Source organism: Populus nigra, chromosome 14 (assembly GCF_951802175.1).
Source record: "Populus nigra chromosome 14, ddPopNigr1.1, whole genome shotgun sequence".
Lineage (NCBI taxonomy): Eukaryota > Viridiplantae > Streptophyta > Magnoliopsida > Malpighiales > Salicaceae > Populus > Populus nigra.
This window is the reverse complement of record NC_084865.1, coordinates 5,336,496-5,355,114: the sequence shown is the minus strand read 5'-3', so window position 1 is coordinate 5,355,114 and position 18,619 is coordinate 5,336,496. Positions and strand designations below refer to the sequence as shown.

Below are 18,619 nucleotides of genomic sequence, written 5' to 3'. Positions count from 1 at the left end.
GAAAAAAAAAAGGAAACTATAATGATGCATCTTATATTAAATTTAAAAAAAAAAACAATTCTTGTTTCTTTTTATTTTGAATGGGAAACTCAATATGCAGCTCAAATTTATTCAGACATGAAAATTCGAAGTAAAAACCTTTGTATACACAAGAATGAAAAAAAAAACACGTGTCAAGGGGTGAGTGAACTTTTTTTCTAATTGCAAATCTCACTAACATGCAAGAAAATTAATCTTTTTCATGTCCAATAATTGTTTTTACATTATAATTATAATTATAGATTATGTTATAATCATATTATAAATTATATATAAAAATAAAACATATGGATGTTTCACTGTTGATTTTTAACTATCGTTGTATTTTTTTTATTAACATATTCCTTCCATCTTTCATTATCTCACATTGAACGGAATTTTAAACATCATGAAAGGACATAAATTTGGTAAAATCAATTAAAATAACAATTAAAAAGAATGATTAACTTTCAAAGAGAAAAGGGCTTCATTACTATTTTGTCATTAAAAACTTAGTTTAATTTCTAAAGTTTTTGTTTTCCTATTTTCTGATCCTTGTTATTTTAGTAATTAATTTTTCAATTCCTGAATATTGAGAGATGAGAGAAAAAATTATTAAAAAAATTAAAAAAGAGAAAAGCTCTTAAATGACCATTTTCATGCCACTAAAAATACTAGTTTTTATTTCAAAAGGTTTGCCTTCTTGAAAGGAGTTAAATGGAGATGATGTTTTCCTATAAATATTGCGGGAAAAATAGATTGGATTTCATTTATTTTTATATTCAATTGATCTTTTATTTTTTAGAGTGATTTTAGAGTATTTTGAGGTTGAAAATAGGTTTATCAATGTTATTAGAGTGTTTTAGATGTGTTTTCAACTGAAAAAACTTGGACCCTGACTTTCAAATCACCTCTTACTGACTAGGCGGTAACAAGTTACTTGCTACTACATGCATGTGACCAATCGCTTAATTTTTTTTAAAAAAAAAATAAACGACATGTCGTTTACTTCTAAAAAAAAAGGTCGAGCCTAGCCTGATAGGTCAACATGGATTGACCTTTCTCTCTTTTTATTTTTCATTGTGTTTACCTACTTATCAATACCATCTTTTTTATTATTATTTTTAAACTATTTGGCTCAACTTTTTAAAATGCTGATTAATTTTTAAAATTTTTTTTCTTTAATCTTATAATGATTTGAAGAGATTATTATAATATATTTATATTTTTTCCTCTTATATTTCATATAAAAGAGTTGTATTTAAACAAAAATTGTTTGTTATTAGTAATGAAAATTAACCTCTAGCATAAAATAAACGAAAATGGGTAAAATAAAATGGACAATCAGTATAAAACATTTGCATTTATCTTTTAATTTTATTAGGATGATTAGCTTCTCATTTTATTATTTAATTAATGTTAACACCTTTTTTTATTTATCATTTTAATATGTTTTTAATTTATTTTATTAAATATAAATAATATCTTTTTGTTTCTCAATTAAAAAAAAACCATGATACTTTTTTATGTTAAGAATTAACTTGAATCAACGGCTCCAAATATATTTCATAGTTCTTAATTTAATATCATTTTAACTAAGAGTATTTTAAGTAATTTCCACATTAATTTTTCTATACAGCCTTTTGGATGAAGGATATTTGATTGATCTGCCTATAAATAAACAACACAGCCATAAAATCAAACACGAGGAGAAGAAGCGGAAGAGAAGGACAACAAGCAAAGACTAAAGACCAATCATAAATATTTGGAAGTTCTCTCACAAAAATTCAAGTCCATTAAGGAAGCAAGGGTCAAAGTCTTTTCCTTCATCAAATCAAATCAAATAAAAAAAACAAATGATCAAAGTCCTTTCCTTTATCAAATCAAACCAAGTTAAGATCTCACACAGTTAAAGCTTTCGAGCTCGTGTGAATAATCTTCATCAAATCAAATGAAATCAAGTTTATCCTTTCCTTCATCAAATCAAATCAAAAAGAAAAAGGATCAAAGTTTGTTTCTTTGTCAAATCAAATCAAGTTAAGATCTCACAAGGGTTAAATATCTCAGGCTCATGTGAATAATCTTCATCAAGTCAAGTTAAATTCTTCATCAAGTTAAATTAAGTTAAGATTTCACACGATAAAAGCTTTCAGGCTCACATGAATATCTTTCTATCCAAAACAAGATCCATATGTAACCTTTAACCAGAGGATTCATGCATATGAAGAGCACCTTAAGAAAATTTTCACCTTTTCTTGTACTCAAATTTAATATTGTAATTTTGACACTGTTTTTAGTGTAGTTTTAATTTGTGAAATTTTATGTGTACAAGAATGTTAATGTGACACCAACATTTTTAAATAATTAAGAAAAATCTAAGATTTAGGTAATTAAAAGAGACCGCACATATTGTTAGAGCAATGACCTGGAAGGCAAGCAAAACAAAACATCATAAAGTGAGCATTTCATGTTTATATTTAATCAATTAATTTAATCTAATTAAAAATAAAATCCATTTTTAAAAAAGCTAAATTCAACAAAAACAAAAAAAAACTAAGGTAACTCGTGTTATTTTCAAAGCAACTAAAAAATCTCATAAAAAGAAACAAAAAGGCAAAAAATGTTGGCAGATAAAACAAAAAAAAGCTTAAAAAATAAATAAAAAACCAAGCAAACTTGAGTAAATCTCTTAAACCTAGATTAATCTCTCAAAACTGAAACCATTAAATTCTAGACCCAGGATTAACCAAAAAGCTCAACAGTTGATAAATTGAATGATGAAGAATGAAATAAATTAATTTGATTGAATTAAAAAAAAGTTTCGTTTAAAAAATCTAGATATTACAATGATCGAAAAAAAACTCTGAGATAACCTATGTTATTTTCAAAACTATTGAGAAATCCCATGGAAAGGGGAAAAAATATTGGAGGATAAACAAAAAAAAAGATTAAAAAACAAGCAAATTCAGGCAAACCTCGTAAATCCAAGTTAATCTTTCAAACTTGTAATCCATTAAGTTTCAAATCCAGACTCAATCAAGAAACTCAACATCTAACCAATTAAATATTGAAGAATGAATTAATTTCTCAAACCCACAATCCGTTAAATGCTAAACCCGGGCTTAACTCAGAAGCTTAACAGTTGACCAATTAAATGTTAGAGGATGCAGACAATTAATTTCATTTTAAAAAAATCATTTTAAAAAATATAAATTTAAAAGTATTTTTTTAAAAAAAAAACTTGAGGCAATCCATGTTGTTTTCAAAATGACTTAAAAAATCTCCTAGAAAGAAAAAAATAATAATAAAATATTGGAAGATGAAAGGAAAAAGAAAGAGCTTATAGAAAGGGAAAAAAAATAAGCATGCCCAGGTGAACCTCATAAACCAAGGTTAATCTCCCAAACTCATAATCCATTAAATTCTAGACTCGGACTCAACCAAGAAACTAAACACCCGACCAATTAAATATTGAAAAGTGAAGTCATTAAATAAACAAATTAAAAAAAAAACAAGGAAAAAATTAGTAATAAAAAAAGAGGAAAAATTTTGATTCAAAAAAAATAAAAAATGATGAAATTGTAAAAAAAAAAAACCAATTTCAAAAACTATCTTAAAAAAAAACATATAGCAACCAAAAGAAGAGGGATCAAATCTGACACATGAAAAATTCATAGGGGATAAAATTGAAAATAATTTCTAATTTCAAAAATTATTCCAATAAAAAAAATTATAATCAAAAGAATAAAAATCAAATCTTAAAAAAATAAAATTAAAAAGTTGCTTTAAAATTTTAGAAAATCACTATAAAAATCAAGAATGAGAGAAAAATAAAACAAAACAAAAAATCACACACACCAAACCAAAGACAATTAGACCACACAAGCCACCTCGTTCTGGAGAGGATGATGAGGCACTTTGATTGCCACCCCAGAAGTAGGATTTCAGCCACCGGACAATGCCATGCGTACCGTGAAATTTGTTTTTCAATTTTTTTATTTAAAAAATGATCAAATCACCACTAATGAAACTCAATAATTACAAAATAATCAAATGTAAAAGATAAAAGATGCATATTTTTATATATAATTTTATGGGTAATAAAGTAATTTAATTGTGTTTAAATTAAGTCAAATACCATAAAGCCTCTGTATGTATGCTTTTCTTGTTGTTTCAAAGTTAAATTAGTATTTATACTGTTTAAAAAACAAAAAAATGATAAAGCTCCTAGTTCAAGGCTTATGAAATTTTGCTTTTAAAATGTTGAAGTAATTTTACCATGCTAAATAAAACTGTTAAAACCTTAGCGTCCTCATCCAATTTTTAAATGATTTTTTTTATCATTTAAAAAATTATTCTACCCCAAAATAAGGTCTAATATTTTTGAAATGAATTATAAAATTAATATTCACTATTATATATATATATATATATATATATATATACACCCCCAAATCATATTAAATCTTTAGGCAATTAAGAGAAAAAAAAGTGAGGGTGGTGGCTAAATGTTTTTTTAGTTTATTAGAAAAGTCATAATGTTATTATAGTAAAAGTTTTTTAGTAATTAAATGAAATATAATAATAAACTTGTTAATAATTTAATATTTTTTATTAATTTTTTTTTATGTCTATGTCAAATCTCGAGGATGTAGAGTGTTATAAAGTTATTAAATCTAAAATCTAAATTATAATTTTTCAAAATAATCAATAACTATAAAATAATTGATATAATTTTTCCAATTCTTAATGGATATAACCAAGGGTTTCTTACTCCATTTCATCCATACCAATTTTTTCATTTGTGTTTTGCTTCGTCTGATTCAGCAGCAAATTTATTTTCCGGCGAGGCCCAAATTAATTTTGAGATGTTATTTGGAAAGGAACAGCTAGGCATTAACATAAACTAAATGAGGAGGAGAGTTCAATGTTTCCTCCTCACAAAGCACCGTTCTCTTGAACATAATTTTTTCAGGGTTTAGTTTTTCTTTTAATTTTATTTTTTAATATTAAATTTTTTTATTCTGATTTCAAGACCCGGATTATAGGTTTGATGAATTAACTTGAGATTTTTTTAATTTCTTTTCTCAATCTCATCTTTTAATATTTGGTTGATTTGAATTTAATTTTTATTCTTTCATGAGGTTATCTCGATTATATTATTTCAGTTACGAGATTAGCAATTTAACCCGAGTTGATTTGTGTTATTTTTTTTTAATTAGTTTTGATTTATTTTTTATAAAATTATCTCAGTTACATAATCTCGAGTTACAAGTTTGGCAGGTTAACATATGTTGACTTAAGTTGTTTGTTTTTGAGTTTTTTAATTTATTTTTCTTCTAATTTTATCTTTTAATGTTGGGTTAATTGAGAATTGAGTTTCATAATTTATTTTGATTTGTTTTCGATAGGGTTATATCGATTTTATGACCCGAGTCGCGGATTTCACATGTTAACTCGAATTAACCTAATTTGATCCAACATGTTTTCGTTTCAATATTTAAAAAGAAAGAAACTAAATTTGGGGAGTTCATTGTTTACCTCCTCACAAAGCACTGTTCACTTGAAAACTTTTTTTTTTTTTTTAGTGTTGCTTTTTTTAAAAAAAAAATTTCCTTCAACATTGAATTTTTTTATCCTAATTTTATAACTCAGGTCGCAAGCTTGGTAAATTAACTTTAATTTTTTTGCTTTTCTACTAATTTGTTTCTCTATCTCATTCTTTAACCTTTGTTGATTTGAAGTTAAGTTTCGTAATTTTGTTTGATTTACTTCCTAGGAGGTTATCCAGGTCTTGTTCCCCGTGTTACGTGTTTGGCGGTTTAACTCAGGTTGACTTATGCTTTTTTTTTTCTATTTATTTTTTAATTTCATCATTTAACATTGGATTGATTGGAAATTTAAGTTCATAATTATTATGATTTGCTTTCTATAAGTTGTCTCAGTCACATAACCCGAATTATAGGTTTGGCAAGTTAATCTAGATTGATTAAATTGTTTGTTTTTGGATTTTTCTAATTAATTTTTCGTCCAATTTCATCTGTTAATGTTGGGTTGATTGGAAATTAAGTTTTATAATTTATTTTGATATGTTTTCTATAAAGTTATCCTGATCTTATAATTTGAGTCGCAAATTTAACAAGTTAATTCGAGTTACACCAGGTTAATCCAATATATTTTAGTTTCAATATTAAAAAAAAATATCTTGAAAATATTTTTAATCAAACTACATAAAACTATGTATTAAATAATTATTCAAGTTATTTTTAATCCTTTCAAATTAATCAATTCATATTGAGTTAACTCACATTATTTAAATTCTTTTCTTACTATAAAATACAATAACATCTACATTTTTTTTTTTACATTAAAAAAAATTAATCAGACCGTCACATGACATTTATAAAGATCTTGTCCTGCCGTAAACAATTTATAACATGGTCAAACCAGAAGCAGAAACTTGGATCACAAGATTTCCCATTTCAATTTTGAACCAAGACCTGCCTTTCTATTGATCTTATATACAAAGGTCGAGTTCCTGGCACAAATCAGGCCACCTCACTTCCTAGGATCTTTACAAGATAAAATTAGTTTAACGAAGTGTGATGTTCAATCTTTTAGTGTAAAGCTGTCAATTCCATCTCTTGGAATTCTTCAACCCTTTTGACTTTTGTTTGGCAGCTTGAAAGGCCTTCATTTTTTGTTTCTTTCGAGCTTCCTTCTCAGCCTGTAATAAAAGACGACAAAACTATGGCTCAAATCACCGCCATTATTTACTTTGTAGTGGGAGTAGACAAGAGGATAGAACTCACCTTTGACATCTTGGATTTGGCCTTTACTTTGGGAGCCTTGTCCTCAAGCTCTGCCTCACGTTCAAGCTCTTTCTCCCTTGCGTCAAGATTTTTCTCTAGATAATACTGTGGATCACAAAAATTGAGCCCCAAAACCATTAGCATCCAAAGTTTAAGATTAAAATAAACCCCAGACTTCTACTTGCGCCTTGGTAAGAAACTTTGGTTTCTTTATCTTCAATATATCAAGATCCGAGTAAAAATAAATGAGGCCTTATCACCCAGTTCCATAATAAAAACTTTGAACTCGCTAATCAGACATTGTGGTTAAATACAATTTCAACATGAAACAGGCTTGAAAATAAATCGACCCAGTTTTAGATGTCAGTCTTGCGACTTTGCTACCATTACTCTAGGTGAATAGCACGCCCAAAGATGTATAGTTGTGGATGAGGGAAGAGAGAGAAGTAAACGGACTTACATTGTAATCGCCTGCATAATCCTGTAACTTGTCGTCTTTGACTTCCACAACTCTATTAACTATTTGCTTTATGAAGTACCGGTCATGAGAAACTGTAATGACTGTGCCACTGTATTCTGATATGGCCTCCTGATGTCATAATCAGGCATAAATTGACTGCAATATCTAAAGCAAAATAAAATGTAGAAGGAATGGAAAGAAATAAGGAAAAGACCAAACCTCAAGCATCTCTTTTGAAGGTATATCCAAGTGATTAGTTGGTTCGTCCAAAACTAGTAAAGTTGAAGGTTTTACCATGAATTTGCAAAATGCTAAACGTGCCTGAATGAAACAGAAAAACAACACTCAAAACTTCAAGCTTCATTAAAAGAAAAAATATTAGAAAATGTAAGACAGCAAAATTAAAAGAATTAGTATAAAAAATCATGGCTGGTATTATCTGTGTTCCAGTGATACAAAGTTGTAAAAATGAACCCACTCAACCAATAACAAGAAGCTAGTTGTCATGTCATGTACCAAAAGCCTATTCATCACAAAAAGCATATAGTTAATTAAGGTGATGGGTTCCTTATTGAATTTGTCTATGCTATATATAGAAGTGCAAATATGTTTACACCTTAATGAGTTTTATTATTTTAATGTGGATAAAACATCCATGCAAACTATTACGATCAGTGAATATTTAGATGACTGACTTAAAGTACAGATGCTAATGGGAATCATATTCAGTTTAAAATATTTTCAATCTGGGATATCAACAACTTGTAATTTTTGTGATTTTATCAGTTGAGTACTCTACTTCCAATGAGTTTAACATTTATAAGTCCATGAGAGAATAAAAAGTTAAATTAAAAGCAAAAGGACCAACTAAATTCTAGGAAGACCAACAGAATTACAAGTTTTGATTACATTTAATCAAGACTAACCTCTAAAATGATTTATTGAATGGTTTATTAGCATATCAAAAACTATGATGATTGTATTTGGTCATGAAATTAGACTGATTTCTTACTAATGGTACCAAAATAATAATAATTTCACTTCTTTTTCATGATAAATAATATTTTCAGGTTTAACACAAGGACATGTTAGCTAGTTATTAAATAAATATTGAGGTGATGCAGTGCTGTATGCAAGTAATGCAATAATAAACATGAAATCTAAAAACAAATATGCAAGAAATACTTTGAAAGATCAAACGTGGCTTTCAATACCTAAAGTTATTCATCAAAAGGAAAAGGAGGATCAAACATGACAGGTGAGGATTGGTGACGATGCACAGGGAGCCAGGAGATATCATATTAGGCAGATCCAATGGATACAATAATATCCAAATTAGGAGTACAGTATTGTAGAAAATGATGCAATTAGGAAGTGTATTTATGTGTATAGAAGAGGTGGCCTTCACCCATAAGAAAGTTCTTGCAGTGAACCAATAGTGTGATAGAAAGAAACTAGAGTATAATTTATGTCACAGTGACATGTGATTGAGATATGAGCATGGACAAGAAAAGGTGAACCTTCTTTAGCAAACCCTGATGTAAACCCACCAAGCCAAATCTCAACTCATTCATGAAACCATGATTAATTTAAAATTCTTCTGCAGATCCCTCAACAGTCCTATTCATCATGTCCAACAAAAATAACCACTAATGATTGTGAAGAGGAGACCTCCTTGTTTCTCTCATGGTACACTCCTCTTCTCGCCGAGCTTCTTTCTCCTTGGTCCATAATTTTATAAGTATGAAGAGCCTCATCCTATGTAGGAGTGGTGTGCAGCTTATGATATGCATTATAGCTAGATGAATACAGCCTAACTTCATCTTGTTATTATGTGAGGAAGGAAATTATATTGTGCTTGCACTGACTTGTTGAACTCAGCATCAGCAATGATACATAGCATTGAAACAAAGCCAAGTATCCACCTCATTAAAAAGGAATAGAAAAATATATTGACCATGAGACAGATTGAAGGAAGTATTATTTGTTTTCTCATCCAATTTTTCAGTAGATAATGTATTTTAAACCTGTCTAGTATCACGAGCTCCATGCAAAATAATATGTACTAAAGAATGGAAGCAATTTTCAATAAATGATTCAAAATGCAAAAGAAATTTCTTTACATGCTATTTAGAATCAATTATATTAATTGAATTCAATTGATAAATAAATTGAATTCACATGTTTGGAAGAAATAGAATTCAATTCATTTTGTTTCCTATATTACGCTCATTACCTTCATCTTATTTCTTCAAAGGTCTCTAAAACAAGAGATGGGTAGATAGGTATTTTGGAAAGCTAGTTTTAACATTAATTTCTTCTTTTTAATGTAGTAAATCAAAGAGTTTGACATCGGATTTACTTTTTTACCATTTTTAGAGATTGGATTCCATTTAGAATTCAATCTTGACACTCAAAAATTTAAAATGATTTCAAACATAAGATTTCATTAAAACCTCTAAAATGAATTAAATTCGACGGATTCCAAACACATGGTAAAAGAAACAATAGTGCATAGAGAGTGCAAATATATGAGATTTAAGGTTTAATAGGAGAATCCCAGTTTAGTTTACCTTCTCACCACCACTCAAAAGTGAAACCTTTCTATCAAGCATATCAGCTTTGAAGTTACAACGACCAAGGAGTCCCTTTATATCATCAAGTCTCCAGTCCTCCGCAACTTCTTCCACTGTTTGAATTACTGTTTTATCTAAATCAAGTGCCTCAGCCTACAAAGAGAACAGACTATACTCAGTTGATCTGTCCTACAATTAAAATTAGCAAGAAACCATGAAGGAGTCACTGGATTAAAGGGAAATGGCATCTGATTGATTAGGAAAGCACACCTGGTTCTGCTCAAAATAGTTTGGTAGTACATTATGTTCCCCGATCATAATTTGGCCTCCTGTTGGCTTCTCTAAACCCATGATCAGTTTCAGTAAAGTACTCTTACCACATCCATTTGGACCAATAATAGCAATTTTCTCGCCTCTTTCTATCATAAGATTTGTCTTATTAAAAAGCACCTGGTACAAAAGCAAGCTATAACTATCAATAATATATCTAGAAGATCAAGGTGAAATAGAGAACTCAATATTTCAAACATCATCTTCCCTGTAAAGTAGCTCACCTTATCCTCAAAACCAAATTCCAAATTATTGATGGCAACAACAGATCTTCCACTTCTCCCGCGCTCTGGGAACCTGATCTTCATCTGTTTGTGTTGAAATGGCTTCTCTATTTGATCCTCTTCTTGAAGTCTCTCCAGTTTCTGTAATGATGAAAAGTAAATGTTTTGGAAAAGTTAAGTGAACACTGAAGCAAACCAGGAAAAAATACAGGAGCCAGGCTGTCGAGGAGGACCTCACCTGGTGGGGAAAAAAACAATCTAGATATAAAGCAGGAAAAAAGAACTAGGGCAGCATCAATTTTTCTTACTAGGTTACCAGTCAATCTACTACCATAAAATGATCTAATCATAGAGATAATAACAAGAAAATAATTAAAAACACAACGAAATTTCATGTTGTGAGTTTGGTAGCATAGAAACTGCCCACTACACATGTAGGAGGCTAACTTAAAAAGGGAAGAAGACATCTCAATCTAAGAAACTAAAGAATCCTGATTACATATGATTTTCTGAACTCCATTTGTCTTTGATTTCAAACAGGATGCAGATATGAAAGGTTCACATTTTTAGTAAAATTAGTATGAGACCTATCTCTGAATATTTTTCTCCACAATTGCATTGTGATGTTAACAACGTAAATTCAACATTTAGATGAATGTAAGAAATGTATCAGAGCTGTTCTAATAGATGGGAAACATATTAATATACCAAAGCATAGACTGAATCTTTCTATACAGTAGCTCATTAGACAACAAGAAGATGCTTGAATAATAACCAAGAAAAAAATATTTCAAAGTGAAATTCGATCAAAAAAAGATGGAGCTTTTTAATTCTCACTGTACCTTCTCAGCAGAAGAAGCACGGCCAGAGTTTGCTCCTGAACCTAACCTACTTATTAATTCTCTTGTGTGCTCAATTTCCTTTTGTTGCTTCTCCCAGGCAGCAAGCTGAGCTTCAACCCATTCTGCTTTTGATATGATGTATTGAGAATAATTCCCCTCAAATGTCCTTGACACGCCCATATCAGTCTCCACAATTTTCGTACATAATTGATCAAGAAAGGCTCTGTCATGAGATATGATGACCATTGGCACATCTTGCTTCTGGAGATAGCCTTCAAGCCACTCAATCGTGTCAAGGTCAAGGTGGTTTGTGGGTTCATCCAAAAGCAACAAATCTGGGTCCTGCAAATGTTCAATTGAAAATTTAAGTCGAGTAGAGACCATTTGTTCCAAAGATCGCAAAACATATTTAGATGTAAACGAGCAACCATTGTTTGTCGCTTCAAAACTCAATGTAAGTTACTTTACACCATAAAGTGATAGCAATAAAACAAAAAAAGTAGCCCGGTTTTCAGTTATGACCAAGCTGCATCCACTACTCATCACTTCTTCCAAAAGAATACGCACGTATTAAACACTAACAATGATTGAGGTGAAGCAGGAAAAAAAAGCTCTGCAAATTCAGAAACTTGCAAATAAAAAAGAAACAGTTTCTCCAACACCAATGCCAATCTATTTTCTGGAAGCAAAAAATACATCACCACGCCATTTTCTTGGCAATAAATCAAATTCAAGCAAAGGTGCCATACTTGAACCTTCTACACAAAATGAACTCACACTTATCATTCAAAACTATACACCAACATGTTATAAAAGAGAAAACAAAACAACATTATACCTGAAGCAAAATCTTCCCAAGCGACATCCTCATCTGCCACCCACCACTAAAAGAAGCCACCAATCTATCTGAGTCTTCAGGCGAAAACCCGAGCTCAGGCATCAACTTACTAATCTTTGCATCAACTTCATCCAAGTCCACAGCTTGTGCTCTTCTCTGCAACAAATCAAACTCATCCAATAACCTCCCCATTAACTCCAAATCCTCCACAGCTCCCTCAATAGCCTTTTGCACCTTTTCTAGCCTCTCAGCAATCTCCATTTCCTCTTTAAAAGCACTCATAAACTCCTCCTTCACGGTCCTACTCATAGAAACCTCGAACTCTTGACTTAAAAACGCAATCTTCATATTCGCTTTGGCTTTAATCACATTCCCTGAATCAGGCTCCTCTTGTCCAGTTATAATTCTCAACTGGGTCGTTTTCCCTGCTCCATTTACACCAACTAATCCAACTTTCTCACCTTTTTTCACCTCCCAAGTCACGTCTTTCAAAACAGTAACTCCTTTATAACTCTTGCTTATGTTTTCTAGCTTAATACCTGAAGATATCCCTGAAGCCCCACCGTTTGACTGCTTGTTTGAGCGTTTCTTGTCGAACTCAACATCCGAATTGCTCGAAAACAATGATTCAATGTCAGTTTTGGAGTCAGCACCAGATGTTTCCACCGTGGCAGTTGATAAGCGTGCTTTGGTTTTATAATTCGATCTTCTGGTAGGGAATTTGAAGGAATTAGTGTTGTATTTAGTGGATAAGAGAGATGGGTTTGGTTTAAAAAGAGTGGATTTTTGTCGAGGATTGAAAAAGGTTGAGCCGGTGAAGAAGGTAGAGTGGAGTTTGGTGGACAAGTCCATGACTGGGTAGTGAGAAAAGGGAGGGGAAATAATGATGGGTTCGGGCGGGAGAGTGTTTCTCAGGGCAGTGAGAATCTGTGGAGGGGAGAGGAGAGAAACACTCAGCCCATGAAGAAAGAGATACTGTTGTGCGTCGGAGAGGCTTTTCAACTGGTTATTCTTTTAATTCCAAAGGAGATAAATTTTAGTGTCTGTAAGAATTTTCTTTTTTCTTTTCCAATTCTCTTCAATTATTATTATTATTATTATTATTATTATTATTCAATTTTGTCTCTGACAAATTTAAGCCTTAAAAATGCGTTTCTCTGATATTTTTTTTCTCCAAGCAAACTTTTGTGGCTGTGGAAACAGATAACAAACACTCTTAAGTTCTGTGGCGCTAATTCTCCTGACCCAATATTGAGCATTCTATTTTACCCAGTCAGCTACTGACACCTGTGTGTTTTTCTTGTGATTAGGCGCCAGCCACGTGCTCGAGTTGCAAACTGCCTGGACAGACAGAATCATTTTTCTTTTTTTTATTTGTCCCTTTTTAATTAAAAAAAGCTAGACAAATCTAGCTGGCCGCTTTATTTCCTAGTTCTGGTGGGCTGAGAGTTGCCTCCAATGTGGGCTTTTTTTGCTTAATTAATTATATATTCGAGTTCCGGAAGAATTTTGATCTCTAGTTTATTTTACTGATTTTTAGATTGCTTCAACTCCACGCCCTGAGCCTTTTGTTTAGAGGCCCAAACACCTTAGGCCCACAAGCCCAGCCTTTTTCCCCTTCTTTCCCTCTTTTTATTGGTTTTTCTTGCATAATGTTTTTTGGAATAATTATTTTGAGACTCCTGTAATTTGATTGTTTTTTTAATTTGTCTCTATATTTTTTAAAACTATACTTTACACCCTCAAAATTACACTTTATATAATCAACAAAATTTAATGACCAAAGACCTCTCCTATATTGAATATTATAAAACTTTTTCATCATAATAAAAACCCTAATAAAGAAAACTTTTATCAAGCATGTGGAGGACCAATTTGTTTTTTCCCCTCCATTCCCAGATCTGATCTGAATTTTTCAAAATACACAAGTGATAGCGAATAAAGATTTGGGCGCCAGGAAATGAAAATCTAGATGACATTAAATGATTGCAGCTTCTGTGGAGCTTATTTGATATCAAGCATTCACAAACAATGAAAGAATGTGAGACATGAACAATTTCCAAACAAAAATTGAGGTGCTTTGTTCTGGGGTCGTTCTAAATATTTCTAACCAAATCCATCATCCCTTGTTTTATAATGGGGGAAAAGCCTACATTTACCTCTCCTGCAAGAAGGCTTGTTTCTCCCCATTACCCGCGGTGGCCTTGTGGTGTTGCCTTGAACCAGATCCCCTATCTCTTCCACGCCTAGAATTTTTACCTGAGCTCCTCCCTGCAGAACTATCACGATCCACAGGTGGGGGATGTCGAATAACAGGGACAACCGGAGGTGGCAAGTGGTCCAGTAGATCTTTGCTTGAAAATCTACTCTCTTCAAATCTAAACCGATGGTAACCAACCAAGTGCCCTTGCACCACCTTGAAAAACCCCATCTATTATTTCTTCACCATTGATTATTCAACCCGTTCATGGCCCTCTCGTTAGGTTGGATACAATTGTTTCTTTCAACGACCATGGAGTAGCAACCACTGGACATGCCCAGTTGTTTGAAAATCAAATATACTATAGCTGTCATGATTTGGTTAGAGAAAGAGTAAATAATTGTGAAGAAGGTTTTGGCTTTTGAATGCATAATAATAAGTTTTGTAATGATTGTGGTTTTTGAATCAAAGAACATCTGCTTATCAATGCCTTTTGATTTGGGGTTCTTTCACTTTTATGGGGAGCGGAGAATGTTGTGGAGAGAGAGAAACGAGATTGAGAGTGAGTGCTCTGTCGTTCCTTTAAGTTTACAATGTATTATATACATGAGAGTAGTAGCGTCGTTTCATATGATTTGAAATTTTAGTTTTACAAAGTGAATTTTTTAAAAATATTAAGGTAAAAAAATATTAAAATATAGGAGGTCTGATGTTATTTTATTTTATTAATTTTTTATTAAGTAACATTATTGTTTTGATTTAATATTTATAGATGTACGGAACTCAAATAAATATCTTTATATTTAATTAATTTTTAATTTTAAAAATATTTATTTAAATAAAAAATTATATATAAAAAATATTTAATTTAATTGAGTCCATGAAACAAGTTATTGGTTTTTATGGTTAACTTGGGTTAATTAGAAATCGAGATTTATAATTTATTTTAATTGTATCAATTATTAATGATTTATTTAATTAAATATATATAGAAACTTTTTAATTTATAATTGATATTTTTTATATTAAAAAACATGTAAAAAATATTTTTATATATTTTTTAATAATCAACCCGCAACAATTATTAAATATTATTTTTTCAAGTGCCACGAGGTCACAAGCTATTACTAGAAACTTGGAAAATAGAATAGTGCTACACAACCCCGAAAAAATTAAAAAAAAAAAAAAAGAGAAAGAAATGAAAATGATACGCCATCGCAGGCAAACCTAACCACCAACCGCGTTAAGAAGGATGGGAACTTCTCCTTAGAAAACAGCTAGCAAATGCAGAAGTGCAAAAGCGCGTCCGAACCCAGTGGCATATCCAGTAATAAAAACAAGAACAGAAACCCATTTTAGTCAACAAAAATAAAAAAAAAATACGTGTCCTATATATGGGATAAGATGACTAGCTAGCCATGGCATCAAAAAAGAGAAGTTGCAAAAATCAGGCTGTCATTTTGCTGTCCATCTCCTTCTTTCTTTTAGTTTCTTCACTGTTCTTTCTTTGATTCTCTATACAAACTAAGCCCCTCTTCTCTGCTCTAACTTTCAGCACTGAAACCAGCCCCTCTCTCTCTTGTGCTATCATATATCCATTCATTCTTATACTTCGTTAATTCTCAGAAGCTTTCATGGAGGATCGTAAGGATCAGGTACTACTACTACAAGTCGCTGTTTCTTTTCTTTTCATCAGTCTTATCGTTGGTTTAGTTTTTTTTCTTCTGTCAATGAACTAAAAGAACCTTCAAGTTTCATTATTTAGTTTTTAATGTGTAGCTATTAGATAGTTTCTCGCATGGTTTAGCAAGTGTAATTACCCCCTTTTTCCCGTTTTCAGATCTGTGTTTATGTCGTTTTTGGTCTCAAATTGAGTTCTTATTTTGTTACCTTTTTGAAACATTCAAACAAGTAATCATTCACTTTTTCAAAGCTGGGAACCAAGAAACAGTCAAAGATCACTTTATGTTGCTTTTGTTTCCAACGGGTTTTTTAACGTATTGGAATGCTGGAGTTGTTGTTGTTACCGATTCTTTTTATGTATAACCAAACATAACTCAGACGTGTTTCATATTTTCCATGAAGAAAAATGCTCCATGGCTATCAGTACCACAGTTTGGGGACTGGGACCAGAAGGGTGAATTGCCAGACTACTCCCTTGATTTCTCAAAAATAAGGGAAATGAGGAAGCAGAACAAGAAGGATGTGTCAAGAGCCAGTCTTGGCAATGAAGAAGAGCTAATCAATCCAACAGCAACCGCTGCAAAACCTGCTCAAACTCAAGATGATCACCACCACCACCATTACCATGAGGGCCACCACCACTCCCCCACAGTAAGATTCTTTCTTTAGCTTTATTTGGAGCAACTTTACTGAACATGATGCAGCAAGTATAGTTATATCGTGGTCGTTATGAAATAGAGAGAGTAACATGATAAATAATATTTGGATGATAGTGGCCTGCATGTGGTGGGATGGTGGAGGAAATTGTTTGGAATTGTTGGTTGTGCTCTTAAACATGGTGGGTCAATATAGCAACTTGGTAATATATAGTCCATTAATAAAAAGCTTACTCCACTTGGCGATGGCATCATCCTCCCATTAGTCCATCTAACATAACAAAAAAAGAAAAGAGAGAGTTAGAGGGAGAAGGATAATCTTGCCTGGTTGGCAACAGTACATGGGACGGCTGACTAGGTTGATTAACTGGATATGAATGTTATATGATTAGAATGTAGAGTGGTTCAAACACATCTTCCATTGTGGTTTTCAATGCTATAGTGGGATCGATATACGGATTTTTCAACATGATTTATTTCGAAGTGAATAGGTATGTTGTGTTCCCTCTTGATCATCAAAAGAATAATTAACACATTGATTTTCTCACATCTTCTTAGAACTTCAAACAGATCAGTACCTTTCTCGATAAAAACTTAGATCATATGAAGAGGGAAGAACTCGAAAGAAATCATGTACGTAAAATCAGTCGGTTATTGAGCAGCTGGATTGTTAAATAATTGTTTCATGTGATTCTAGATGCTTAATGTCTGATCGGATGCAGGTTTTAGAATTAAAAGCAAGCATTTAAATAAATTATATTACTTTAAAAAATCTGTGAGGTACTTTTCATCTGTTGCAATTATAGAGATGTGTGCCCACGGACAGAAGTGAGGATAATCCTGTACATGCCTAGACTGCACGCAATTGCGAGTGGTGCAGATGTATTGATAGTTTTGGTTCCGTTTAACTTGTTTTTTTAATAAATATTGATTTTTTTATATAATAGATTAATTATTTTTTGTTTAAAATAAATTTTTTTAAAAATTTTTTTTAATATATTTTCAAATAATAATTATTTTAAAAAACATGAAACAAAATCCTAGCTAGCCCCTGTTAATTTTCAAAACAATCGGGAAACATAATGTTTCTGCTGGTTTATCTCTTGCAACATGACAGATGTGTTATCCAGGAAGTGTTCAGTTGATACATCAATAGAAATACAGTTCTTGGGATGGTTGAAACTGCAACCACTTGAATTAATACTTTGGATTTCCTTATCTTTAATTCGGATTAGGACTTATTTTCACTATTGGTTTCCCTTGCAGACAAGGAGGAGCATTTTTAGCTACTTCAACTGTTGTGTGAAGGCCTGAGGCTAGAGGACAAATTATCTTGTGCCGGGTCGCATGTGACGATGATGTATTTGGGGGACCATTTCGTGTTTAGCCTTTTTTATGGTTTTAGTTTTTCTTTTGGTATCGCTTTTGTTCTTCATCCCGTTACCTCCATATTATATAAAAAAACATATGATGCCTTTGTAAATTGGTGGTGATTGATATTTCTTTGCTCCCATGCATCTTCTCTTCTCTCTGATCAATGATTGGTTACTAGATTAGCTAGAAAAATACTTCTATTTTCCCACAAAAAGGAAGAACTTGAAGTCTTCCACTGAATGAAATCATGGGGCTGACTCGGTGATTATGGTGCTGATGCATGGACACTTGTGGGTTTTGGGAGGTGTTCTATCAGGATGGCCTCTGGAAAATGAGAGCCGTGGATGTTTGTGGCAGATCATCAGCTTTATTAAGCCAGCACTGCCTGGAAGTGAACTGCACTGGAGTTCCAGCTCCGGCAGGTTTCGGCTGTGGGGTAAGCTTTAACTTCTATATACAGAGGTTTACTGAGTGATCCGATCTTTGGACATGGTAGGGTTTTTTTTAGCCCGAAAGCCATACATTTGTGCTATGAAGTGGGTTTGTGGGGAAGCAATTGACAGGCATCATGGACCATGATTCCACACAGTGAAGACTGGAGCAATC

The 18,619-nt window shown here is 31.9% G+C and overlaps 2 protein-coding genes across 2 annotated transcripts; one reads left to right on the top strand and one right to left on the bottom strand.

The window, feature by feature from the left end:
• Window positions 1-6,395: 6,395 nt before the first annotated feature.
• LOC133673366 (ABC transporter F family member 5-like) lies at window positions 6,396-13,118 on the bottom strand. Its single transcript, XM_062094115.1, has 9 exons — window positions 12,101-13,118; window positions 11,263-11,604; window positions 10,421-10,561; window positions 10,137-10,316; window positions 9,864-10,019; window positions 7,510-7,611; window positions 7,291-7,419; window positions 6,831-6,935; window positions 6,396-6,745 (listed from the first exon to the last, which is right to left on the bottom strand). The coding sequence occupies exons 1-9, from the start codon at window positions 12,950-12,952 to the stop codon at window positions 6,650-6,652; spliced, it is 2,103 nt and encodes a 700-aa protein (XP_061950099.1). The 5' UTR covers window positions 12,953-13,118; the 3' UTR covers window positions 6,396-6,649.
• Window positions 13,119-15,706: 2,588 nt separating this feature from the next.
• Window positions 15,707-18,122, top strand: LOC133672409 (uncharacterized). Its single transcript, XM_062092817.1, has 3 exons — window positions 15,707-15,955; window positions 16,386-16,634; window positions 17,906-18,122. The coding sequence occupies exons 1-3, from the start codon at window positions 15,935-15,937 to the stop codon at window positions 17,951-17,953; spliced, it is 318 nt and encodes a 105-aa protein (XP_061948801.1). The 5' UTR covers window positions 15,707-15,934; the 3' UTR covers window positions 17,954-18,122.
• Window positions 18,123-18,619: the final 497 nt, after the last annotated feature.

What these genes read in the sequence shown, in the direction of transcription:
- LOC133673366 (XM_062094115.1), bottom strand. Translation starts at nt 12,952, where the DNA reads ATGGACTTGTCCACCAAACTCCACTCTACCTTCTTCACCGGCTCAACC. An exon ending in TTTTGAGTGGTGGTGAGAAG is followed by an intron (nt 7,612 to 9,863) that starts GTAAACTAAACT and finishes TGTTTCATTCAG; the next exon opens with GCACGTTTAGCATTTTGCAA. An exon ending in CTTCAAAAGAGATGCTTGAG is followed by an intron (nt 7,420 to 7,509) that starts GTTTGGTCTTTT and finishes TTATGACATCAG; the next exon opens with GAGGCCATATCAGAATACAG.
- LOC133672409 (XM_062092817.1), top strand. Translation starts at nt 15,935, where the DNA reads ATGGAGGATCGTAAGGATCAG. An exon ending in TGGAGGATCGTAAGGATCAG is followed by an intron (nt 15,956 to 16,385) that starts GTACTACTACTA and finishes TTTTCCATGAAG; the next exon opens with AAAAATGCTCCATGGCTATC. An exon ending in GCCACCACCACTCCCCCACA is followed by an intron (nt 16,635 to 17,905) that starts GTAAGATTCTTT and finishes TTTCCCTTGCAG; the next exon opens with ACAAGGAGGAGCATTTTTAG.